Source organism: Vipera berus (genome assembly GCF_964194415.1).
Source record: "Vipera berus genome assembly, chromosome: Z".
Classification (NCBI taxonomy): Eukaryota; Metazoa; Chordata; class Lepidosauria; order Squamata; family Viperidae; genus Vipera; species Vipera berus.
Genome location: NC_138205.1, coordinates 56,403,888 through 56,431,681, shown reverse-complemented (window position 1 = coordinate 56,431,681; position 27,794 = coordinate 56,403,888). Strand labels below are relative to the sequence as shown.

Here is a 27,794-nt window from a genome sequence, read left to right as displayed (position 1 = left end):
GCATTTTCTAGACTCATGGCTCCTGTTGATCAACAAGTAGTGGGTATGGAGGTGTTTAGCTAAGACCTTCAGACAGGAAGCAATTGCTCAGTCCTGGGAAAATAGAAGACCTAGGAAAGAGATCAGCATTGCCTTGATCTTGTTGTCTTTAAAAGGGGGTAGTGGAGGTTAGGAGAATACTTGATTGTGCAGAAGCAGACACATTGACCAAGAAGGCCTTTGTTATCTTGTGCAAAGATTGTATCTATTTCTGACTTGGGAGGTCTTGTTCATAATCACTCACTCATGCCTTAATCACTATCTGTTTCAACTTACTGCAATGCTGTGCTTGAAAACCACTAGGAAACTGCAGCAGTGTAATGGCATCTTGGTTTTCCTTTGTATTACATTTGCCTCATATTATGTTACTACTGCTCTGTGAGCTGTACTGGTTGCCAGTGAATTTAAAGTACTGGTTGTCACCTATAAACCTCTTCATCAACCAGTTCTTTGAGCTAGCTTGTTGCATCCAATTCTGCTTACCAAAAAAAAAAAAGATCTGAGACCCTAGAAAGAGTGCAGAAAAAAAGATAAGAGGTCTGGAGACTAAACTATATGATGAACAGATAAAGAAACTATGAATGTCTAGCCTAACAAAGAGAAGGATTAGGAGTGACAATTTATTAGGGTCAATTTATTCTCCATCTAAGGAAGCTATGGGTGGAAGCTGGTTAAAGAGAAAAGCAACCTGGAACTAGGGAGAAATTTCCTGACAGTGAGAACAAATAATCAGTGGAATAGCTTGCTTCCCGGAGTTGTGAATGCTTCATCGCTGGAAGTATTCACTGGAGATTTTCAAGAAGAAAATGGATTTGTACAGGACGGAATAAGGACTTCTGCCTTAGGCAGGAGGTTGGACTAGACTTCCAAGGTCCCTTCCAGCCCTATGATTCTATGATTGTTAAATTGTCAAATATGTATACAAAGTGCTGACAAATGCTGAGTTCAATCAGCTCAGCTCATAGACTAGTAGAAATAACAAGGCAAAGCTGCCTGCAACAGTACCCTTCATGACAGTGGAGATTTTTCCAAAATATTCAAAGCAAAGACATACACTTTGAAACCTACTGTTGCCCAAATTTCCAGAAATAAGATAATATGAAAATGAAATATATTCCAACCTGCAGTATTGTATGGAAGTATTTGGTACAGTGCCTATTGTAAAGTCAAACTGAGGGAATCAACTATTCATGTTCCCCTATTGAAACAACTAAGTTGTTTCAAAGAAAAACATTGAGCATATTAACACATGCTTAAGGACCTGTTGCCTATTAGCTACATCAGGAACCATTAAATTCATCAACAAAAGCATATTGTTGGAAAATAATTATCTTATGTGTTCTAGCACCAAGCTTTAAATTGCAAGGAGCAAAGGCTCTGGACAAATCAGTGTTGGGTCATTATGATTAAGTAATCTCTTTATTGTTATTTGGTGTGTAACTCTTAAAGTTTTCAAGGACTGCACATCAAATAACAACAATAAGGATTCAGCTTTCTGAGTATTTTTGTGGAACAATTTCAAAATAATATTTTAGCAAGTCAGTATTTTTACTTAGTGCTGCTAATTAAAACGGCACTGCTTCTGTTCATAATTTAAATGAAATGAGCCCCTGGGGTCTTCCAAATGATATTTGGGAAGTGATCACTACTTTATTGGAACAACTGACAAGACCACAGAAACAGAAGACAATTTGTTGTATCTATTGTTCCAATAGAGTACTATAGGATTTTACTTTTCTAGCTCTGGTTCCAACACAAATTGTGATCCAACATCTCATTGTTATTCACTATTCAAATTGAATTTAATATACCGACTATGCATTATGTTTTCTTATCAGATATTTTGACTGATTTTGTAGAAATCATATAGACTGGGCACATTTTGTCACACTTTTATTTTCTTCCTGCCCTCAGGGGTCAGGATTCTTTCATAAGCTAATAAATTAAGAACTGATACATAAAGTAGTAAAAAAATAACTAAAACTATAACAAATAATTCAATAAAACCTTAAATAAATGGGGGAAAGGTTTGTAGTACACTAAGTCCAATATTTCCTTGAAATATTGAAATAACTGCCAATTTAATGTTGTTTAGCTGCAAATGCAGATATACTGCAACAGGAAAGTTATTTGAATGGTTTCCATTTCCTTTATCACATGTAGGTATGGTAAACCTGGATGCGCTGCAGATACATGTGACTATTTTCTCAGTTACCGCAGAATTGGAGCTGACATAGAGTTTGAATTGAGTGCTGAAGCTGATGGCTGGGTAGCTGTAGGATTTTCTTCAGATAAGAAAATGGTAAGAATGTGTTCTTTGCTCAAATAATGACTGCTTTTTCTTGGGGGGGAAAATTCAAATTATTATTTGAATAAAGATAATGACAAAATGTAGCAATTTGGTACATGTAGCATTTCTAATGGTGGGACAGAATGACAGAAATGTGATAACCAGTTAAGGATGATAAACAATTTTAAGTAAATATTTTACCTTTTATCCCTAGAAGGTGTTTCACTTAATCAATAAACCTGTTCTTCTTTATAATTTTTGGCCATGGCAAATGTGGTTCTAAAATCAGTTGGAACCTTCTATATTTGAATTTTTTTATGAAAAGAATATATGATTAGAGGGAACCTACTGTTTTTCTTTCAATTCCTTCTTATTTTAACAATCACACATAAAGAATTTCCTTTCTTTATGGAATATTCCTAGGTCTTCCTTCCTTCCTTCCTTCCTTCCTTCCTTCCTTCCTTCCTTCCTTCCTTCCTTCCTTCCTTCCTTCCTTCCTTCCTTCCTTCCTTCCTTCCTTCCTTCCTTCCTTCCTTCCATTTCTATAACTGCCAGTCTCATTAAATGACTCTGGTTAGCTTACAATTCAGAACATATATTAGAATAAAAACATTAAAAACATTTAAAAAAAATAAAAACAGTTAAACCAGTAAAAATATTAAAACCAGCAACAATACTTTAAAATATCCTATTCAAGATGCACAAGTGCAAGATATTTGGTCTGTTAACAATGTAGCCAGGAAAGAGGGCCCTTAGCAGATTTAGCGCCCCAGGCTCGGGAACGTATCCAAATTTTTAAGGCCTTACAAAAGGCTAATAGGGTTGGGGATATTCTAATCTCTGAAGGGAAGATGTTCCATAGAGTAGGGGGCCATTGCAGAAAAAGCTTGCCCGGTCCCAAGCCATGTAGGACTTTATAGGTAACCTTGAATTGCACCAAGAAATATATTGGTAACCAGTGCTGCTCATGTAGGAGTGGCGTTACCTGTACTGTATATTTACTACCCAGGCAGCTGCATTTTGCATCACTTGAAGTTTCTGGAAGGTCTTCAAGGGCAGCCCCATGTAGACTGTGTTACCATAGTTTAACCTGGAGATTATAAGGGTGTGAGTTACTGTGAGCAGGGTTTCCCAGTCCGAGTATGGGAGCAACTGTGCCTCACCTGGAGGTGTGCAAAGGCCCTCCTGACTATCGCTTCCATCTACTTTTTGAGCAGGACCTGTAAGTCCAGAAGGACTCCCAGATTGTACACTGTTTGGGCAGTGCAACCACATCCAGAATCAGAGATGGAAAAACCTTGTCTTCAGGGGGTCCATATACTTAAAGCCACTATGTCTTGCTAGAGATGAGTCAGAGTCCATTTCACTTCATTCAATTCCCAACAGCCTCCAGATACTGACGTAGATATCTATGGAATCACTCAAGGGTATGGAGTATAGATATAAAGCTGGGTGTCATCTGCAAACTGATGATAACTCACCCCAAACCAGTGGATCACCTCACCCAGCAGCCTCATGTAAATGTTAGATAAAGGAGAGACCAGTGTCCTGAGTCATCCCACAAACTAGGGGCTGCAGACTAGATCTCTCTCCCTCTATCAACACTAACTAGAGCTGGCCATGGAGGAAGAAGAACCAGCATAATATAATGCCATCCTCTTCTACTTCCCAGAGCTGGCTCACAAGGATACCATGATTGATAGCATTGAATGCTTCTGAGAAGTCAAGAAGAACCAGGATGGATGCACTATCTCACTCCCAATCCTGACAGAGGTCATCTATGAGTGCTGTCTAAGTCCCAAACCCAGGTCTAAATCTAACTGAAAGGGTTCTACATAATCTATTTCATCCAGAGTTCTCTGAAGCTCTGAAGCAACACAAACACTATCACCACCACCTTCCCTAGAAAGGGAAGATTGAAAACTGGAAAATCTATGCCCGGTAGCTAGGTCATGCAATGGTTCTTTTAAGTAGATCCTTTAAGAGCTTGCCCAGACACACTCAGGCATCCCCTTCCATGAAGCCTTAATTAGCCAAGAAGGATAAGTATCTAATACACAGGAGGTGGCCAGACTAGCAACTGAGAGAGCCCTGTCCATCTCCTCCGACTCAAACTCTTCCCAGATTGGCTTGCAAGATGTAGTCCGCATCACCTCCATAGACACTGCATTGGAGTCCAGCATAGATAAGATAATCTTTATTGACATTTTTTACTCTAGGCACACTGGCACATATTAAAATTGAAATTCTATTGTATGCTTTCAAAAGTGTACATATACATACTTAATGTCAATGCTGCAAACATTGGATGTTTTTGCTTTGACAATATAAAGAGGTAGCCCTTTCCTTTAAATTGTTTTGCTCTTAGAATTAGATGAAGCTGGGGGGAGGAGGAAGAATGTTTTCCCCAGCTGTTTTTAATAAGATAAGAAATGGCACATTACAGAATGGAAGGGAAGCTTTGCCCTTCAAACTGACTGGAGAATGTGATTTATGGCTGGAGGAGGAGGGAATTATGCCAGATATTAGGTGCTGAAAGGGAGGGGAATTCAGATCTTGGGATCCACCATGCTGTGCCGATGCTTTGTTTCACGATTAAGGACTTTTTAGGATAAACAATGCCTGAAAGTTCTTTGAAGTGTTTCGTTAGTCAGAACCATGACATCATGCCAAGATCAACAAACTTTTCAAAACATCTAGGAGTCTTAAACTCCAGTCGCTACCCCTAAACTTAAGTGAAGCTGGCAAAATTTCCAAGACAAGATTTCATCATGAAAAATGGGAAATTGCCTGAAGCAAACAGCCCGGCATCAGCTGCTACCCTGGGGTGGGGGAACGACAGCCAGGATGCCAGGGGAGGAAGAGTTTTTGCAGAATTCCCAGCTGGAGAGAAAACTCAAGCAGCTAGGAGAGCTTATCTGGTTGTCAGGCTGGACCCAGCCCTGTGGAGACACCAGATGCCTCAAGACTGCCTTGCCGCCCTCAAAGATTTCAAAAACAGAATGGTGGAGAGCTACCAGATTGTCTACCACTGAGAATTTGGGTAAGTGGAAAATCCTGTCTGCAGACCAGTCAGTCCTCCAGCCCCAGGAGTCCCCTGCCAGGCCCTCCAGCCACACACAGAGAGAAAACCCCAGCCTGGGGCCCCTGTAGCAATGGGAGGTTTGGGAACCCCTGCAAGTGGAAGGCTAACAACCTCTGAGACTTCCTGTTCCTGTTTACAGAAGAGCAGTTGGAAGATTCGGAATGCTGAACCCTTCAGCTGAAATTTGTTTCTGTAGGGGACCCTAAGGGGCCAGAACCCACCCCAAAGAGGTGGAATGAAGGAAAGAAATCCCAAGGACTTAGGAGAGACTGCAGTCTCCCCGAACGGTCCAGGAGAAGCCTTCCAGAAACCAACAGAAGAAAAGGCTGGCTAACTCCATTGTCCAGCCATAGCTGAAAACAATGGAAGTCACAAGCTTTATATTAAGTGGATTTTAAACAGCATGCCTGAATCTGGGTAAGAATATTGATTTTCTCTACCCTACCTATTTTCCTGAAGAAGAAAGTCCCAAAAATAAGAGATCTCCGGAAAAAAGGAGGGGGTTTCTACTCCCTCCTTTTGGCTACAGGAAGCAGTGAAACTTACCCTTTAGAGAGAGAAAAAAAGACTAGAAAGATCTAAAACATAAGCAAATGCTAACACCTACTGGTGGGTGAGGATTTTTCTCTCTGACCTTCAAAGTTCTTAAAAAGTACAGCTGTGTAAATAAAGTGAGACTAAAAAATCTGAAGCAATGAATACTTCACAGAAGGAAACATATGATAATTGGCAACTATTTCAAAGGACCATGATTTTAAACTACAAAGAAATACAGAACAACTTTGAGAGTATGGATCAACTTATCTCCAACTTAATTTCAATCCAAGAAATTTCCCAGGAAAAGACAGTAGAAATGACTGAACATAATTCTGAGGATAGTGACTTAAAGATGGAACCGTATAAAATAAAAAATCATGATTTAATTCAAGTGGGAGATATTTCAATGCATCCAAGCAACTTTGAAGATAAGGAAAAGAATGAGAAAAAATACTTTACAGAGAAACGAATGATGCAGCAAAATACACTGATTAAGAAAGGTAATGGCCAGAGAAAAAAGATTCAAATGGAAACCAAGAAAATAGATGATGGGACTTATCAGAGAGAATACTTAAAAAAGAAACATTTGTTTGAATATGGCTAAAGAAATGGGAAAACTTTGGAATATATTACTCTTAGAGGAATGAATTTTTTTAACTAATACAATATTTTTTTTCTTTTTCCTTTCTATAAAAAATGTTGAAATGATTTAAACAAAGCAAATGTTTTAGTTATTTAAATGTGACAATAAGAAAAGCATAAAAAATGTGTTTTGAATTAGAGTTAAAGGATTAGATGATTAGATCTATTGAATGAAATGCTTAAAGTTTAAATACCGTATTTTCCGACATATAAGACGACCCCCGACTTTTAAGAAGATTTTCAAGGTTTTTCGTCTTATACGCCGGAAAATACTTACATGCCCTGCCCTCCCTGTCCGTCGCAGAGGAGGCGAAGGCCTGACTGGCCCCACCGGCCCTCCCGCTGCTCCCGCGCTTCTGCCGGCCCCCGAGGCACAGCGTTTCCCTGGTGGCAGGCAGCGCCGGAGGGCAGCCGCCACCCCGCCATGGCTGGCGCCCCTCCTGCTTCCCCCCCAGGCCTTGAACTTCTCCCATTGGGCGCATGGCGGGGCAGCTCCGCCCGCAGCCTCTTTTTTAGAACTCGTGCTGCTTCCCTCTCACTGTCGGCCGAGGTGCGCTCGGCCCAGGCTCCCGGTCCCTCTTCCTGGCCGGCTTCCCGCCCTGCCCCTCATGGAGCTGGACTGGGCGTGCAGCCTCTCGGTGTGGCTGCTTTTCCTGGGCAGCCTGGCGGTGCGGCTCCTGCACTCGGACCTGTTGCTGAGCCGGTGGCTGCTGCTGCGCATGGGGCTGCTGGCCGTCCTGCAGGCGCTGGGCCAGGCCGTCCTGCCGCTGCCCCTCAGCCGCTCACGGCGGCTGCCTGCTGGCTCGTCTCAGCCAGCACCGCCCGGCAGAAGCGCATCCCCGCAGGGGGGAGAGCGGTGCTGGTGACAGGTGAGTCCGGTGGGCGCAAGGCCCTCCCCTCGGGCCAAGAGCTGACGGGCAGCGCCGCCTTCGCGTGGGAAGAGCCGCCTGACACTCCCGCCCAGCCGTGTCCCGGAGCCGCACCAGAGATAGCTCAGTTGCGCGGGGCGGCCCGGCTTTGCAAGAACGGGGACGCTTGACTGATTTGGTTTTTTTCCCGGTGTATAAGATGACCTCCTCTTTTTTGTCTCTCTCTTTTCTCTTTCTACTTTTTTACCTATTGATTAAGAAATATAAAAGTATGAGAGGGCTTATATGGAAAAAATAGAATTAAATCCACCAATGTAAATGTAATTAATTGTTGAGAAAACTGTCACTAGTAAGAATATTTAGAATTTGGGGGAGAAATAAACAGAAACAAGCACGGTAACAGGATTTACGGTAAGGCAACTAAAATGACAAATAGGAATATTGGAAAAACTATATACTTAATTGTTGTTTATCAAAATAATGAGAATTGTTTTAATCTAATGTTTACAAAGAAAAATACTTTGGCAAAAGGGGAAATTAACATATGGAATATAGATTATAAAAATCAGTTGTTAAAGATTGTCTTATAAATGTTACCCAGACAACATACTGTTTACAAATTACTGAATGATTTATGTTCTGTTAAAAAATACCAATCAAATATATACAAAAAAAAGGAAGGCTAACAACCTCTGAGCTTGCATCAACTAATAGAGGCCTTGCAACAACTTGGGGTGATGCAGAAAGTAGGAGAGCAGCAGGGGGAATGGCAACAACCCCCACCCACCCAACAATCAGGTGGGGCCAATGGCAGCTGGAAGTGCAAAAGCCACACTGGGGGCCCCAGCAGACAATGATGATTCCACCCTTCAGAGCAACCTTCGATGGGGACCCAGAAAAGCTGTTATTCTTCCTCAATCAAGTGCACTCACATTTGAACTGCTGAGCCTATCTCTACCCGGACCCAGGCGCCATGGTCAATGTGAGTGCCTCCAGCCTAGAGGAAGAAGCATCCAAATGGCTGAACAATTTATATAATGAGCAAGCCCCCGAATTAGAGGACCCCCATCTCTTCCTCCTAGGGCTGAGAGAAAGATCTGAGGACCCATCCATTGGCCTCAAGGCAGGAGAACAAATCCAAAAAATAAAACAAGCCGGCAGCCCTGCCATGGAGTACGTATGAGAGTTTCGCAAGATAGCAGGTCGAATAGAGGGGTGGCCTGAGCAATCCCTAATCCATCACTTCATTGAGCGATTAGACGACCACCTCTCTCAGGCCTGCATCTATCGAGCAGTACCTAGTACAATGGAAGGGGTGCTCGCCGTCTGAAGTTACTTGGATGTCTTTCCCCAGCAATGCTTTAGCCCACTTCTTTTAATTACATTTATACCATGGGGAGTATAGGGATCCCTAGACACAGAGAGGTAATTTAGGTGCAATCTGATCTAAAGATGCTGCCACTTTGTTATTCCATGCAAGCACCAAGACTTCACCTAGATTTAGCATCAGGCTTTCTGGAATAACCTCAAGTTCCTTCTGAAACCCAACTAGTTCCATTAATTGCCTGGGGGTGTATTGATCCAATAGATGTATCACCATTACAATGAGTTGAGCCCTGGATGACTTGGGCCAGGTCCATGGTTGCTGTGATGGCCATAAACTCCATAGCTGCATCTGACCCCACATTTTAGAATGGCAGGTTGAAATCCGCAAGCATCAAAGTCCAGTGAACTCCACTGCCAGCCCAGCTATTATCCCAATAGACCCCCCATTCCCCAAAACAACCCATCCACCCTCTCCAATAGTCCTACTAGAAGCATAGGATCCAATTCTGGCTAGCATGTCAGCAGTCTCTAGGCTTGTTGGTATCACCATGTAATTCCAAATCAGCTCTTCAAACCTAACCCACACCAGCATTTTTATCCATTGTCTTATAGCTGTTATTGCCCCTGCCACTGTCATCAACTGTCACATTTGAAATCTCTTTTCCTGATCAGAGTAGGACCAAGTTTTGGTGCTTCCCCACTGCCTTTTCTCCTTCACCAGATTTTGCCAGTGTTTTGGCTTGGCTCAGCATCTCTTGCCTCCAAATTTCACCCTGAGAAACTTTTTGATGTTACTGCCTCAGATGATACAAATGCAAAAGTAAATGCAAATGCCATTGGCTTGGCTCAACACCTCTGAGCTCTGAATTACAAGTGGAGGCCCGGATTCAGCATGCCCTTGCTTGTCCCTTCTCCTTCTCCCTACCTCTGGGCCTCAGTTCTATGACTTCAGCCTCAGCTCCGATCTCTAGTTGGTGGCCAGCCCTTGCTGAACTCTCTACTCATTTCAGTGTCAACCAGCATCAGGGCAACAGTTTCGGCCACCAGCCTAACCATTGGGCAGATAAACAAAGAGGATAAATGCAAGGAGTAAAGGTAAAGAGGTAGGTGTGGGATATGGGAGTGCAGTGGGTCAATAGGGGTCCTTCTCATCCACTTCATAGTGGGGAACCCTGCACTTTGCATCCTTCCTTCCTTCCTTCCTTCCTTCCTTCCTTCCTTCCTTCCTTCCTCAATGAAACTAATAAACTTTATCTACAAGGAGAGTATATAGTCAGTGATGTCATGGTCAATATTTAACAACCAGCTCTGATGGCCCCATATCCATTGCCACACTTGATTTCATACAGCTGATCAGTGCACTAAGTGTTGTTGCTTAGTTCTGCTCTCAGCTGGCTCACAAAATTACAGAAAAATTAATAATCATCTCTTATGAGCTAGTATAAGCCAGCTCCAGCCCCATTCTCTCCCATAAAATTTCGTGGCCTTTATTCCACTAGTTGAGAAAATAGCAATTTCCACTTGTTGAGGAAATAGCACTAGTCTATCAACAGCAATTTGACTTGATCTTATTTTGGTTATTATATATGTTGTTAGAGTCAGAAAGTGAAAGTGAAATTCTTAGTTCATTTTTCAATTTAGGGTGGAGATGATGTTATGGCCTGTGTTCATGATGATAATGGAAGAGTCAGAATACATCACTTCTACAATGTTGGTCAGTGGGCAAAAGAAATCCAAAGAAACCCTGCCAGAGATGAAGAAGGTATTTTTGAAAATAATCGTGTCACATGTCGATTTAAGCGCCCAGTGAAGGTTCCCAGGGATGAAACTATCGTAGATCTCCATCTGAGTTGGTACTATTTATTTGCTTGGGGCCCAGCAATTCAGGGTAAGTTCATTTTTTGTTTGGGTGGTTATACTCCTCCTAGAGAAAATCTATGTGGTCTTAAGTGTCAATAACAATTAATGGCACTTAATCAAACCAATCAATTAATTCTTAATTTATGTATTATTACAAAACACACAGCACAGACTAAATTAAACTATACAGTGGTCTTGCATGGTTAAGTTTTGACATGATTATATATTATATTCTATCTTATGAGAGGGAAACACCTGAATAGGATTGCTGGTATGTACTCATAGTAAAACAACCCAAAAATCTGATCTAAGACTGGATATACAAATTGTGCCAAGCTAAAGTGTGATTATGTTATGTTGTGTTATATTACATTATGTATTATAAGTATAATTATATACAATATAATTATATTGTATTATATAAACAATTTCCCCCTGACTCCACCAATAGATGTTTTGGGTAAAAACCCACATTAATCTTCACGAGTAAAGTCTTCTAAACTTACAGGCTGGATTTAGTGGGGAACAATGAGTGGTAGGTCATTGTTTATTTTTTCTTTAATTAAGTTTTATTCATTTATAACATAAAATGTGAAAATACAAAAGCAAATAGTAGGGGACAACAGTGTTGTTGTTAGTTGCAAAGTCGTGTCCGACCCATCACGACCCTATGGACAATGTTCCTCCAGGCCTTCCTGTCCTCTACCATCTTCTGGAGTCCATTTAAGCTCACGCCTACTGCTTCAGTGACTCCATCCAGCCACCTCATTCTCTGTCGTCTCCTTCTTCTATTGCCCTCAATATTTCCCAGCATTAGGCTCTTCTCCAGTGAGTCCTTCCTTCTCATCAGGTGGCCAAAGTATTTGAGTTTTAGCTTCAGGATCTGGCCTTCTAAAGAGCAGTCAGGGTTGATCTCCTCTAGGACTGACCGGTTTGATCGCCTTGCAGTCCAAGGGACTTGCAGGAGTCTTCTCCAGCACCAGAGTTCAAAGGCCTCAATTCTTTGGCGCTCAGCCTTTCTTATGGTCCAGCTTTCACTGCCATACATTGCAACTGGGAAGACCATAGCCTTGACTATACGCACTTTTGTTGACAGGGTGATGTCTCTGCTTTTTAGTGTGCTGTCTAGATTTGCCATGGCTTTCCTCCCCAGGAGCAAGCGTCTTTTAATTTCTTGGCTACAGTCCCCATCTGCAGTGATCTTGGAGCCCAGGAAAATAAAATCTGTCACTACCTCCATTTCTTCCCCATCTATTTGCCAGGAATTGAGAGGGCCAGATGCCATGATCTTGGTTTTCTTAATGTTTAGTTTCAACCCAAGTTTTGCACTCTCCTTCTTCACTCGCAACAAGAGGCTCTTTAGTTCCTCTTCACTTTCTGCCATTAGAGTGGTATCATCTGCATATCTTAGGTTGTTGATGTTTCTTCCGGCAATCTTAATTCCAACTTTTGATTCATCTAGCCCTGCCTTTCTCATGATGTGCTCTGCATATAAGTTAAATAGGCAAGGCAACAGTATACAGCCTTGCCGGACTCCTTTCCCAATTTTCAACCTATCAGTGGTTCCGTGTCCAGTTCTCACTGTTGCTTCTTGGCCTGCATATAGGTTTCTCAAGAGACAAATAAGATGGTCTGGTATGCCCATCTCTTTAAGGACTTGCCAGAGTTTGTTATGATCCACACAATCAAAGGCTTTAGCATAGTCAATGAAGCAGAAGTAGATGTTTTTCTGGAACTCTCTAGCTTTCTCCATGATCCAGCGGGGGACAACAGTAGAAAAAGGGAAAACAAAAATGGTGTGAAGAAAAGGGGGGAAGAAACAAAAGGCATTGACTTCTGACTCTGTTGCAGTAAATCTCAACTTTTTACATTTCTATAGTAGTATGCACTAGCCATTTCTGTATCAGCAAATCAGTCTAATCGGTAAAACCAAAAATCATGATATCATTTTTTTCCACCTGAAGCACAAAGTCCAGAAGCGGTTTCCAAGAAGAAATGAAAGTACTTACGTTCTTTTCTTTTATCAGCACAGCCAATTTGGCCACCTCTGCTAATTCCATCAGCTTTTGTAACCATTCGTCCATGGTGGGAATCGAGGCATCCTTCCACTTTTGTGCATAGAGCAATCTTGCTGCTGTTACCATATATAAAATCAGAGTTCCATTTTTTTTCCCAGTTCTCTGTCCATTAGGCCCAGAAGGAAAGTTTCTGGTTTAATCTTTATGTTCACTTTAAGAATTTTCTCTATTAATATATGAATCCTACTCCAATAGTTCTTCTTCACATGTCCACCATAAATGATAAAAAGTGCCTTCTTTATATTTACATTTTCAACATTCATTTGAAATACCTTTATATATTCTCGATAACATCTGGTGTTAAATACCAGAGATACATCATTTTGTAGAAACTTTCTTTTAGGTTATAACTTAATGTGAATTTTAAACCTTTTATCCACTTATTCTCCCATTGTTCAAACATCACATTATACCAAAAATTTCTTGCCCACTGGATTATACAGTGTTTTACATGTTCATTTTCCAAATTCAATTTTAATAACATTTTATAGACCTTGGCAATTATATGATCATTACTATCACACAGGGTTTCCAATTCACTTTTAGCAAACTCAAAACCATGGCCTTTTTGTCTAGTTTAAATCTTTCCTTCATTTGTTGATATGTAAACCAGTGACAAGCGTGACCTTCTAATTCCAATTCTTCCCTAGACTTGAGGTTGGGGTCTCCAGAACTGAAAGATACTTCTTTACCATATATCCACCAGTCCTGTTTCATCATTTCTTTTCTAAAAAAAGCTTCTTGGCGAGACACCCATAGGGACAATTTCATTTAAAAAACCCTTGTTTTATATTTATTCCAAACTCTTAATATGGCACGTCTAATAAAGTGATTATTAAAATAAACATTCATTTTAACTTTATCGTACCATAAATACCTATGCCATCCAAACCTTAATTCATGGCCTTCCAAATTGAGCAGCCTCTTATTCTGGAGGTTCACCCACTCTTTTAACCAAACCAAACAGCATGCATCAAAATACAATTTCAAATCTGGTACACCCAGACCCCTCTTTCTTTGGCATCTTGCAATAACTTATATTTGATTCTTGGTTTCTTTCCTTGCCACATGAATTTAGAGATATCCCTCCACCTCTGTTTAAATGGAATGTCCTTTGCAAGTATTGGTATTGTCTGGAACAGAAATAGCATCTTTGGCAAAACATTTATTTTAATTACTGAAATTCTGCCCAATAGTGATAAACGTAATTTGTCCCATCTTTGTAAATCGTTTTTTATATCATTCCAAAGAGGTACATAATTATTTTGAAACAATTTTGTGTTTGTATTTGTCAGCATAACCCCCAAATATTTTGCCTTTTTCTCAACCTTGAAACCAGAGCTTTTACTCAATATAGCACCATTCTGGGAGGACATATTCTTCATCAACATTGTTGTTTTCTGTTTATTTATTTTAAAATCTGCTAGAACCCCAAACATTTAATTTCCTCAACATATACTCTATCTTATTTTTTAGGTCCTGTAGAAATATAACCAAGTCGTCAAAGAATACCCTCAATTTGTAAACTTCTTTCTTGATATGTATACCCATTATTCTCTCATGTTGTCTAATGCCTCTATTCAAAACTTCCAGCACCAAAATAAACAACAAGGGAGACAAGGGGCATCCTTGTCTTGTACCCTTTTGAATGTCACATGGATCAGTTAAATCACCATTAATAACAATTTTGCTTGCTGTGATGTATAAATAGCTTTAACTCCTTGAACAAAGCTCTCTCCAAAGTCCATTTCTTTCAGAACTTTAAACATGAAAGCCCAATTTAAATTGTCAAAGGCCTTCTCTGCATCTAGGAATATTGAAGCTGCCTTTTTCTCATTGTGGTATTGTAAGTATTCAGTAATATTCAGAGCAGTCCTCACATTGTCCCCTGACTGTCTTTTTGGCAGAAAGCCAGATTGGTCTTCATGAACCTGTAAAATCTTCTTTAGACTTTCTGCCAAGATTGTGGCAAAGAGTTTATAGTCATTGTTCAATAGTGAAATTGGTCTGTAATTCTTTGTCTTTGTAGGATCCTGACCCTCCCTTGGTAATAACACAATACTGGCTTCCTTCCATGTTTGGGATATCCTTCCCTCCTGAAGTATATCATTCATTATGTTCTTTAGTGGCTGCAGAAATTCCTCCTTGAAGCATTTATAGTACTGACTTGTAAGGTCATCTGGTCCTGGAGCTTTACCTGGTTTCATTTTTTTTAATAGCTTCTGATATTTTGAAGGCTGTTACTGGGTCATTCATAAGTTGCCTCTGGAATTGTGATAACTTAGGTAACCTTTGTCTTAAAAATATTCATCTATTTTAGACCTATATAGCTCCTGTTTTTTATACAAGTTAGAATAAAAAATTATAGAAAGTCTTTTTAACAAGTTCATTATCAGTTATTATCTTATCCCCTTCACAAATTTTCTCAATTATACACTTTCCCTTTCCTTCCTTAATTTATATGCTAATCATCTCCCTGGTTTATTGGCAAATTCAAAATGTCTTTGTTTCACATACTTCATTTTTGTTTCTATTTCTTGAACCATTAACATACACCGTTGTTGCTGTAACAATTTAATTTGATGTGAAAGTTTTACATCCGTAGGTGTCTTTTGCAACTCAATTTCTTTCTGTCTAATCTCATCTAATATGTTTTGCATCTTTTCCAGGGATTTCTTCTTCTCTAGACTATTATACTGTATAAAATAACCCCATATAACACCCTTGCTTGCATCCCACACAGTTGTTAAAGCTGTTTTCCTACCTAAATTATTATCAAAATACTCTTTTAATATCTTTTTACAATCTTTCACAATCACCTCCTTTTACAAAATAGTCTCCATCTATAATTCAACCTCTTTCCTCTAAGTACCAAAAACACTGGTTATGTTATGATCAGAGAAGGATTTAGGTAAAACATCATTCCTTTGAGTTTATCCCAACGAAAGGGGATCTTTCTCTTCTTTAAGATATCAATAAGAAAAGCATAGGTTTTCCTTTTTCTCAAAATTCTTAACAGGATTTCCTTCTGCACAATAATATCCACATTTTCCATTCTCGGTTTTGATTTAAAATGGCAATCCAAAACAAGATTTCTTGTTCTTACAAAGTGAACTAACACATCCCTTGGTAGTCTTCTCATAGTAGCAAATCTGGAGTTTACTCTGAACATGTTATCTATCTCTAGATTCATATTTTTTTTCTTCCCAATTGGTCAGCTGAGTCAGGGCTTTAACCATCCTTAATCTAATATGTTCTCCTGACTGTTCAGGAATAGCTCAAAATCTTAATTGGAACTGTTGTATCTGAGATTGCAAAGTTGCATTTTGGTCCAAATCAGCTTCCAGCAAATTATTTACCTTCACCATCTCATGTTCCAAAAAGTCAGATCTCACTTTCACCTTCTTAATCTCTCCAGCCAAGTGTTGTATTTCACCATGCAGCTCTTTCACTAAAGAATCGATACTTCTTCCCACGTTCTGAATTAACTCATGTGTCTTGGCTATATATTCATCCAAAAATGGTTTTAAGAGCTATAACTCCCCTGATAATCTTTCAGTCTTCTCCATTCTTTTCCTAGTTGTCATGTTTAATATAAAGATAAAGCTTAAAATTTGAAGTTAAACACTTTAAAGTTATAAATTATAACTTAAAATTATTATAAATCCAATTAATTTGCAAAACTAGTAAAAAAAAAGTAATGGTTAACCATATCACAATCTTTTGGCTTCCTCTTGTGGTCACTTATGGTACTGACCGAGGAAAAGAAAAGAATAAAAAGGCACAGTCTGGATCAATCAAAGCTGTTAATCAATCAAAGGTGTTGTTTCACTCTCCCCTCACAGCAAAGCCTCATTTAAACAATCCTTTGTTTTAAGGACAAAAAAAAAGAACAGAGAAATCCACATAATCAATCAGCCATATAGAGTCCTCCGAAGATTTATATCCTTAAGTTTCCAAAATAGTTTCCATAATGATTTCTAGCTTCTTTAGTTTGGCTCGGAAAAACTGATTCCTCCGCACCATTTTTAAAGTTACAAAGCTTCAGAAATGACAATAGTTTCACAAAAAGGAAATGACAAGCTGCAACTAGAGGATGTCTCTCTTGACCAGAAAGGTAATATATTGAGAAATAAGTGTCTTAAGAACTGGTGGTGTCCCTTAATGTCCGAATAAACGGCTGGTTCTTCCACAGTGAACTTGCATGGTTGTCCCACCCCAGCCAGGACTCACCTGATTACTTCTTCATCAAGAAGCAGTCTGATAGCATCTAGCTATTCAGGGGAGCAAGAGGGTTGATTTTCAGAACTTCCCATTTCCCAGGGAAGTTTCTTCTGGCTCAGAAACCATTCTAAGCCTAAAACTGTGGAGAATCTGCAGGAGCTCTCATGAGGTCCTGCTGGCAGGTATTATAATTATGTATGTTGTATTATATATTAAAAAATTCTCCCTGACTCCACCAACAGATGTTTTGGGTAAAAAACCACTTTAATCTTCACGAATAAACTCTTCTAAACTTACAGGCTGGATTTAGAGAGGAACAGTCAATGGTAGGTCATTGTTTAGTTCTCTATCATTTGGAAAAAATATTCTGTGTCTCCTGTTTGCAACTTTTGTTGATTCTAAGTCATTTTTTCACCTAATACCAAGGGAGAGACTGTGGGACAGTATGAAACTTTCCATTATTGATAAAAAAACCTGCTCCTAATTTATTTAGTCACTTTATTCAAATACCTCCCTGAGAATTAGATGTAATCCTTGGGGAAATTTATCCAAAACTGTTCCAATCTATAAAGATGTAAGACAAGATTCCATATTATCTCCACTACTTTCTAATGTCTATTTAAATACAATAATCCAAGTGTTTGCTGTTGCCACCCATCACCTACCTATTCTAGCTGATTGTGCAATTCCAGCATTACTGTATACCAACAATGTACTTATTATGTCCACAGGTGAACATGAGAAAAGTATTTATTCTGTACAGAACAAAAGCTATCAGTATACTATCAGAAATTTACAAACAGTAGACAAACAGGACTCAAATTGAGCAGGTCCACATCTATAAATATCTTAGAAGGCATTCCATTCTTCTCTCCTTACTGGGCAAGTGTTGCACTGTGTACCTCTATAGCTATTGTAAAATTTTACTGCACAAAAGGAATCCATTATATCCCTAGAGCTTGCACGGTTTCCAAACTAAGGTAGTCCCTCAGCTTCTTTGTGGCAACCAAATCAGGGTTTGTTTGTTTTTTACAAAGCTTAATGTTTATTTATTCAAAATAAATTTATTCAAGTCATGCTGATGGTTCCAAAAATATCCAAAATGCCCTTTTATGTATAGAGACAGGTATAGTTTCATTGGACATTAGAGGGTTTTTTAAAATTATCTTCTGTCTAATTCTACTTCCTTTATTTATTCATTTTTGAATATATTTCTGGTAGAAAATGTGTTTTCTACTTCATGTTACTTTTGTCAGAGAAGGATTCAAAAGTATCCTTCCAAATCTCCTAGTTTTGTGTTTTGTACAATATGCTGCACCATTAATTACATTTGGAACATTTTGTAATGCTACAGGAAGACCTCAGCCTACAAAGACAACTGAGTTCAGAATTATGGTCTTAAGCTGTGGCCATGAGGCATCCATGTGATTGTCTTAGTTAAAGTCCTTAACTGCATCGCTCTGTTGAAATCTTTAAGTCATCATGCAAATGGAGTACAGGTGGCCTCAGGAGGTGGGGGGGTTCCTGGGAGGCCTTGCACAGATCCAAACCCATATTGCAATATGACACCAGCTCACATGTAGCCCACTCCAGATCTAGTATTAACTGGTCTAATATTAATTTTTGTGTTAATCCCTGCTTATCTGGCTGCTGATTGCCAGTGAGGAAGTTTTGTGGTCTTTTAACTTTTTGATTGTTTCATGGATGCACTTTTGCTGGTTTTCTGTCTATGCTGTATAGTGCAATAGAGTGGCTGTTGCAGTCCTTACATTATATGTTGTGGATGGTTCCCTTTTTTCCCCTGGGGCTACAAAAACCTATAATACTGTCACATTTTCACAACATTGTCACCTACAATATATACTGTAAGGATATATACACTTTACCATAGTTTCGACTGGAAAACTTTGGGTGTCTGAGACCAAGCTAAGTCCAAAAATGCTAAAGAATACCTGGAAGCCTATGACTTAGCCATCAACAGGCACATAAAGATAAACAATATCTACATATCATTCAAGAGACAATGAAAAACTGAAAGACTAAAACATTTTATGCCAACAATCAACACCCAGATAAGTAAAAATTAAGATCAAGATTGATACTAGACCAAACATCAAGAAGTAAACTATATCTTAATCAAGGAAATACCAATTCAATCAAATTGTAAAGAACAGGAATCATCAAGAATACTCCCACCAATACTGACAGGGTGAATGCCAGAAAGCATGCCCCATTCTCTTCTAGAATTGATGTGAATACGTAGTTGGGTAGTTGGATAATGAAATATCTGAAAGAAAACAACCAAGCTTAGAATGCACCAAGGACCCCACAGTTCAACTACAAATATTCTCCTCTGTTGGTAGTCACACTGTCAGACCTGGCCCAAACTTGATCCTTTAGGAAAGAATTACTCTTGACTCCATATGTAATAAAAAGGTTACTTTTACTAAAAGCTAAATGGTTACAGTAATGCGAAGCTAGAACTAAAGATTTAAGCGTGAAAATCCTTAGGCTAACTTCACCTTCTCAAGCCAAACCCCTCCCCATTGTCCAGTTACCTTTAGAGAAGATTTTTTGGTAACGGTGTCTGTTGTGGTCAATATATGGATAGGTGCTACATTCCATTCCCAGGACCACGGCCTTGAGATGTTTCGGGATGGCACAACTATCACTTTTGGTTTCCCATATCTTGCTTGCAGGTTCCTCTTCTGATTCCCCCCAAGAACCTCTCCCCTGCTTAACATATGGCACCTAAGTGAAGCAGAAAAGTGAGCAAAAGATGGCAGCTCTGACATTCTGCCCCTTTGAAAAGAGCTAAACCTGGAGAGGAGAAAAGAGAAAATGGAAAGAAAAATTAGGAATTATTTAGGCTTGTCTGGATATTGGTTGTGGAAACTCTGAATGAGGCAAGTGGATTTTACATGGGATCTGCAAAGTCGCGTGGTCACACAGAGAGACGGACACTTGAGCTGGGTAGTACTTCTTTATTTAGGTTCAGGAATGAAGCTGGGGACAAAGGGGTTTACCTGGCGTTCTTATACCTGTCCAGGTGAATGGTGACCAATAGATTTGAACCTGGGCTTCCCGCCAGTGCAGGTGGCCAATAGGTTTAAACCCTGGCTTCCCGCCAGAGCTGACCATGCCTGGGCTGTCAATGACTCACTCCGTTCAGGCTTTCCCGCCTAAGCAGTTATTGCCTGGAGCTGTCCAGCCCCCTGCTGCGCTGGCATTTCCTGTGTATGCTTAGCAGCATACACTACAGTGAACTTCTTTACTGACAAAAGATTAGTTTTAAGAACAGGACATCAGGACATTTTTCACAGGTATCTTTCTGGTGACACTCTGGGAAGTAGGATGGTAAAAAAAATAGTCTTTTTAATTCCATTATTTGGCCATTAGCTGTGGTAATTTTTTCTGTTTTATTCTCATCAAGGTGAATAAAGAAATTTCTGTCATTTGTCATGTGACTTGTAGGTCCTGAATCAACGCATCATGCTTGTAAAGATTTGCAGTTTTTGGATTCAGAAGCAGGGAAATGCTTCCATAGAACTAGATATTGGACCACTTTGCAAATAATCAGCCAAGAATTTTGTACGGATGACATCCAGTCAGCAAGAGAGCTATTCTAGGGGGTCTGCCATGGGAGTTTTGGCATAGCCATGAACTCTTGCCCTATCACCACATGTAATGGTGCAAATCCAGTGCTGGAGTGCATGGGATTGTTATAGGCCACCTTCTTGAAAGGGAAGAGGTCAGACGAATTGTCTTGTTGGTAGCTGACATAACAACGGAGGCATTGTTCTAGTACACCATTCATACATTTACAGCCTCCATTCATTTGGGGATAGTGTGAGGAGCTAAGCCCTTGGGATGTTCCCAATAATTTTAAAAATTTGCTCCAAAAGCAGGATGTAAACTGTATGCCTCTGTCAGAGATGATCCTCTCTGGGGCACCCTTGTGGTTGTCGAGACAATGTGTCAGCCAGGGACTACCACCCTCTGGCAAATAGCACAGGGAGAAATTAAGCTAGTGAAAGTACAGCACACACTTCACTTGTTTGGGAGAGACAGCTTTCATGGTATTCTGAGTACCTCTAAGTTTTGTGGTTCATCCACACCTCAAAAGAAATCTTACTATCCTTAAGTAAATATCGCCAAATCATTAGGGCCCAGCATACAGTATAGGCTTCCTTCTCCCACACTGCCCATCTGCACTCAGCTTCTAAGAGTTTCCTAGAAGTGTAGGTGCATGGTTACAGGACCCCTTGGGGTTTTTTGGAGGAGAACAGCCCCTACAGTGACATCACTGACATCCACCTGAATGACAAAATGGCTTATCCAGGTTGGGGTGTTTAAGGATGGACTCTGCAATGAAAATTCTTTTGAGCTTTACAAAAGCTGCTTGACACTTCATAGTACTTTTGAATGATTGACTCAGTCGCAGTTTACTTGCCCCTTTGGTTTTTAGCAAATTGGTGATTGGTAGTGTAATCTGGGCAAAAGCAATGATGAATTGCTTTCTGGAAACCCCAGAAAGTTTTGTGATTGTTTCCTAATGCAAGGAGCTTCCCATTCGAGTACTGCTCACACTTTCTCTGGGCCCACCTCCACCCCTTAGTGCAAGATACCGTATCCCAAGTAGTCCAGTTGCATTAGACAACTTGGTAATGGTGTGCTGTGCTGCACAATTTCTAAAGGACCGTCCTAATGTGCTTAAACTGCTCGTCCATGGTCTTGGTATAAATCAGAATGTTGTCCAGATAAATTGGGACCGCCTTATATAGGTGTTCCTCCAGTACTTCATTAATTAGTTCCATGAAGATGGCAAGGCTCCCTGTAGATCGAGTGGGAAGATTTGAAATTGGAAACACCCCAGCAGGCAGTTCTCCATTCGTCCCCCTCCCTGATGCGAACTCTATAGTAGTTTGGGGAAGATTTTTCTTTTGACAACTGGTTCATCAAGTCTTTCATCAACAGCAAGGTATACACATTTTCCATGCAAACTGCATTAAGCCTGCAGTAATCCTTGCACATTCTAGGAGACCAGACTTTCTTCTCTTGAAACAGTACTAGTGTCGGGCAGCCATGCACACTTTTCCAAGTTGGATGAACCTCAGGCTAAATTCTTGTCAATGAAAGACTGGAGTTTCTCTAACTCTCTGGGTGTCATCGAATAAAGTCTGGCCTTTAGTAGTTTGGCCCTGGGTAAGATCTCTATTGTACAGCCCATGTAATGGTGGGGGGAGGGGAGCACATCCAACTTTCATTTACTAAACACATCCTCCAGTCCCTGGTATTCACTAAGAATAGATAATTGCCTCCTCCTGCTCTTAGCCTGAAGCTGTGTTTTTTTCCCTTTTGCTTTCTTAATAAGCCACAAACGGCTACATTGTTTCACTTTCTCTGTGGTTTCCTGTCCAGAGAATTTTGGGTGGATTTTCAATGCTTTCCTTTTCCAGTCTATGGATGGATTTTGTTTTAGCAGCCATGCCAGTCCAAGTACCATGGGGTGCAGTGGCGTAGCGTGGGGGGTGCAGGGGGGGCCGGCCGCACCGGGCGCAACATCTGGGGGGGCGCCCATTAAGCTCGCCGGAGGGGGACGATTCCGCTTCGCCGAGGGTCGGTGGTAGTGGGGGGACGGCAGCCGGTCAAGCCCGGCCACGCGTCCGATCCCGCCGCCGGCACCGGCACCTCTCTGTCCGCCGACGCCCCGTTGGGATCAGGCCAAGGCGCGTTGGGACGGGGCAAAGAGAAGAGCAGCGCCACTGCCGCCCTTTCCGTGCCGGATTCGCACCCGGGGCCAAAAAAAAAACAAACAAAGGCGCCAAGGAGGGCCTGCTCAGCGGCGCTTCGGAAGGCCCGAGTGGGCTCTGCCGCTTCGTCTCCGCGATCGCGCGCGAAGCCAAGCTGGGGATGGAGGCAGCCGGCAAAGGCTCGGCTTACGAGCCTCGCGGAAGATCAGCCACTCACTTGCGGGAGGGGCGGAGCGGGACGCCACAGTGTCCACGTGGCTCCCCGCCGTGGTTAATCCCCGCTGCACCTGCGGCTGCCATGGCGGGGGAAAAGGAACGGCGGGTTAAGTTTTCGAGGGACGAGTTACTCGCCTTTTTTTATTTCCCTCCACCCCACCCCACCCCACCCCGCTCGCTTCTTTTTCCCCAGGGAATCTGAAGCTACTTTGCGCACATCAAAAGCCTTGAGTATTTGCGGCTGAACTCTGAAAATCGCTGACCCGAAGGCAGCCCTCTCAAAGCACCAATCCAAACGGAAGCGGGGGGGGGCAGAGATTCATTCGCCCCGGCCCACCTTTATTCAGGGAGGCGTGCATCACACACCAATTGTTTTTTATTTAGGGTTTTGATGAACACACAAGGGGAGCAATAGTCGTCCCTGGCATTCCTTTAAGCCAGTGGTGTAGCGTGGGGGGGTGCAGGGGGGCCGGGCGCAACATCTGGAGGGGCGCATTAGATGCATTTTACTTTAATTACATCAGTATTTTCATAACAAACAATACATGTGCTTAGGGGGTAAGGGTTTCTTTAACTAATCTAGTGGAAGAGACTCGAGTGTTAAAATCCACGGGTTGGGGGCGCAAATTACTTGCCTTGCCCCGGGTGCTGACAACCCATGCTACGCCACTGATGGGGTGGTCATGATAAATCAAATAGCCACTTCATGACTCCCCATCTTTACTTCTGTCAGCTCAATCATAAACGTTGCTGGCCTCCCTGCTAGTGAGCCATCTAGCTGTGTGAAAGCTGTTGGGATTTTTAGCTCCTGAAGCTGCAGTCCAAGCTTCTCCACTACACTTGGGTTATTTATTTATTTATTATTGGGACTTATATGCCGCCCTATCTCCCGAAGGACTCGGCGGCTAACAACAATAACATACAATAATACAGAAGTTAAAAGAAAATTAAATTAATGGCCCCTGTAGAATGAATTAAAATTAAAATTAAAATAAGTTAAAAATTAAAGTTAAAAATTAAAGACATAATTAAAATCCCTGTCAGTCCAGGTCAGCCTGGTGGAAAAGGAGTGTTTTGAGACCGCGGCGAAAGGACTGGAGATCTGGGGCCATCCGAAGCTCAGGGGGGAGCTGGATCCATAGGGCTGGCGCTCCCACAGAGAAGGCCCGCCCCCTGGGGGTCACCAGCCGACATTGTCTAGCCGACGGTACCCTGAGGAGGCCTTCTCTGTGTGAGCGCACTGGGCGATAGGAAGTCATTCCCGGCAGCAGATGGTTCTGCAAGTATCCCGGGCCTAAGCCATGTAGGGCTTTAAAGGTAAGTACCACCACCTTAAATCTCACCCGGAGGACAACCGGTAACCAATGCAGCTCACGCAGGAGGGGTGTAATATGGGAGTATCGGGGTGCTCCCATCACTACCCACGTGGCCGCACTCTGCACCAGCTGAAGCCTCTGGGTGGTCTTCAAGGGCAGCCCCATGTAGAGAGCATTGCAGTAATCTATACGGGAGGTAACGAGTGCGTGGGTGACTGTACGTAGGTCATCTCGGTCCAGAAAGGGGCACAACTGACGTACCAGGCGAACCTGGGCAAATGCCCCCCTAGCCACGACTCCAATATGATCTTCAAAACTGAGTCGTGAATCTAGGAGGACGCCTAGATTGCGTGCTCTATCAACGGGAGGTAACATCTCTCCTCCTATAACCAAAGATGGAACCTCTTGGACTAAAAGAAATGCTGGTACGTAAAGCCACTCAGTCTTGGCCAGCAGGACTATTAGTATGTCTTTGCATCCTGAGGAAGCCACTGTTAGCTCTACTTGGATCTTACTAGGATGTTGGGGTCACTTAGATTGTCATCTGTGCTGTCATTGTCCTGATCCACTGGTGGGCCTGTGATTGGAGGACCTTTGCCATCGCTGGATGATGGAGTGAACTCTATGATCTCCACTCCTCTCAAGGCGCCCTCTCTGCCTTTAAACATCGCTTTCACCTTCTTAGGTGTTTCTTGGGCTATGGTGGGGGTCTGGCATTGTGAGGAGCAATCAATTGGTGGCCCTTCTTGCCGCACTGAAAGCACCCATGCTGCATTGCCCTTCCCAAGATACCCCTTCCCATTGTCCAGTCACATTTAGAAAAGATGTTTTAATAATGGTCCCTGTTGTTGTTGGTAGATGGATAAGTGCTGCATTCCATTCCCAGGACCATGGCCTTCAGATGTCTCAGGACAGCATGACTATCATGTTTGGTTTCCCATACAGGTTCCCCTTCTGATTCCCCCATGAGTTCACCTCTCCCTATAAAGTATGACAGATTGGTATCTAAGTGAACAGAAGTGAACAAAAGATGGCAGCTCTGACACACACAGCCTGTCTATTATAATTATCTCCTTGTTTGTAAAGTCCATCCATTTTCTTTTTCCTTTGATGTCAAATAATCAACATTGGCATAAAGTTCTGGTCTATTTCTCTAATTAATTTCATATAACATTAAAAAAACTTTTGCCAATACTAATATTTCAAAATTATACCTTTAACAATCTCAAATATGGTTTTTTAAAAAGGTAACTGGATTGTTTATTCCTTGAGGAAGAAGAAAATGTTTCATGTCTCATCCAAGAAACTTCATCAGTTGTGATTTATTGTATATCTGTTCGTCCATCTGTCTGTCTCTCTTTCTCTCTCTCTCATCTGTCTGTCTGTCTGTCTGTCTGTCTGTGTCTGTCTATCTATCTATCTATAATCTTCCACATTTCAACTCTGCCCATCTCACCTAACAGATTTTGGGAGGCTTACAATTAAAAAGTGAGAAAGAAAATTTTAGTTTTCTTTGTCTTGTCAATATCAGACCAATGATAAGCCAAATGCATGGTACCACTTGTCAGTCATTTACTAAGAAAGGTGTGTATTTTTTAGTTAGATTCAAAGCAGTGAAAAGACGATATTCTTTTACTGAGGAATAATTCAAATCATGAACTAAGTACTTTGTTTTGTCAGTCAATGAGTCCATGTTTTGAAGTCTACTTCTTTTAGGTAATTATATTTTCCCATCATTTATGTATTAAATTTATATGCCCATTTTACTATCAAGTGACTTTGGGTGGTTTAATATGTTATGATGCACAGAATAACTGTTAGTTGCTTAATTGTTATTGTGTATATTCAGACCACCCTGCTGTTCCCCACATGATAACTATACAGGTAGTCCCCAACTTACAGCCACTTGCTTAGCGACCATTCAAAGTTACAACAGCACTGAAAAAGGTGATTTACGACCATTTTCCATACCTATAACTATTGCAGCATCCCCATGATCACATGATCAAATTTCAGATGGTTGGCAACTGACATGTATTTATGACAGTTGCAACCTTATGATAAGTAAAGTCAGTGGGGAACCCAGATTCACTTAACAACCGTGTTACTAACGTAATATCTACAGTGCTTCACTTAACAACTGTGATAAGAAAGGCTGTAAAATAGGCAACCCTCACAACAACTATCGTGCTTAGCAACAGAATTTTGGGCTCAATTATGGTTGTAAGTTGCGGGCTACTTGTATTGCCATATTGATCTTAAGGTTAAGTAGCAATGAAAAACTAAGGCAGTTTAAGTGGACACAAGTATTTAGGCAGTTAGGAGTTGAGTTCCAACCACTTAAGTTCATCAAGAGAATATGCAGAGGTGCAGTTTCCTGCTCAATGTAAATGCATGCAAGATCAATGGGGAAAAAACCCACAATTATATGTAAGCTGTCTAATTAACAGTTTCCATTATTTTTTTCTTTTTAAAATATATATTTTTAGAATTATGAAATACAAAAGAAAAATGGTCTACATTGGATAACAGTTGAATAACAAAAAGAGAAACAACTAAATATAAACAAGACTTAAATACAAACATTCTCAGAAAACTCTCTTCCCTTCCCTTCCATTTATTTCCCTAACCACTAACTACAACTTAGATACTTAAACTTTACATTATACATTAAACATTATTGTTAGTATCAATTTAAATACTTTCATTCATTGTTCTTATTGGTTCCATAACTTTGTTCCAAAAAGCAGGTTGTAAATATTCTAAATTTGCCATGCAATACAATGAATAGTTTGCTATTTATGGCTGAAAAACTTGAAGACTCTGAAAAAGGCAGATAGGAGAAGGGTGTGTGTCTTTGAACTGTAGTGTTGGAGAGTTTTATGCATTCCATGGACTGCAAAAATAACAAAGAAGTTCTAGACCAGCGGTCCCCAACATTTCTGGCTGAGACCAACTGCGGCAAGGGACAGAGGGGATGGTTTCACACATGCACCTGCCACTTGCACAAATGGAGCTTTGTGTGCTTGCATGCTCGTTCACCATTTGTGCAGGCTACTTTCCAATGAGGCACGGCCTGCTACCAAGATGCAGAGTGGTGGTTGGGGACCCCTGTCCTAGACCAAACTTTACCAAAAATACCACTTGAAGCCAAGATTGCTGTCATACTTTCATCATGTCATGAGAGCCGACTCACTCAAAAAGTCAATCATGCTGGAAAAAGGAGAAGGGGCTGCCCTAGTACCCACTGGCTGAACACTATAAAGGATGACACTGGAATGTATGTCTATGGCAGATCTAAAGGAGGCAGTGTGAGGTTGAGGGGCATGGAGAGTCCTAATCCATAGAGTGGCTGAGGGTTGGACATGACTGAATGGCTGACAACGATAATAATGTATAGTATATACAAGAACCATTCCTGCTTAAATTTGGCTAGATTTCTATGATGTATGTAAACTGGCAATCTTTCCATTGCTGCATATTCTCCAATTTTGGTATCCCAGGCTGGTATTGTCTGCACAGTTCCTCCTTTCCAATGTTGTGCCAAATTTACTTGTTG

General features: G+C 41.1%; 1 protein-coding gene across 1 annotated transcript in view; it reads left to right on the top strand.

The window, feature by feature from the left end:
• The window catches only part of FRRS1L (ferric chelate reductase 1 like), a gene marked incomplete at both ends in the record, with an annotated part of 85,736 nt that extends 60,488 nt beyond the window's left edge, over positions 1-25,248 (top strand). Inside the window, 3 exons of the mRNA XM_081343494.1 lie at positions 2,203-2,341; positions 10,430-10,676; positions 25,181-25,248. Coding sequence (XP_081199620.1) covers positions 2,203-2,341; positions 10,430-10,676; positions 25,181-25,248 — 454 coding nt within the window. The remainder of the gene's footprint in view (positions 1-2,202; positions 2,342-10,429; positions 10,677-25,180) is intronic.
• Between the last annotated feature and the right edge of the window lie 2,546 nt (positions 25,249-27,794).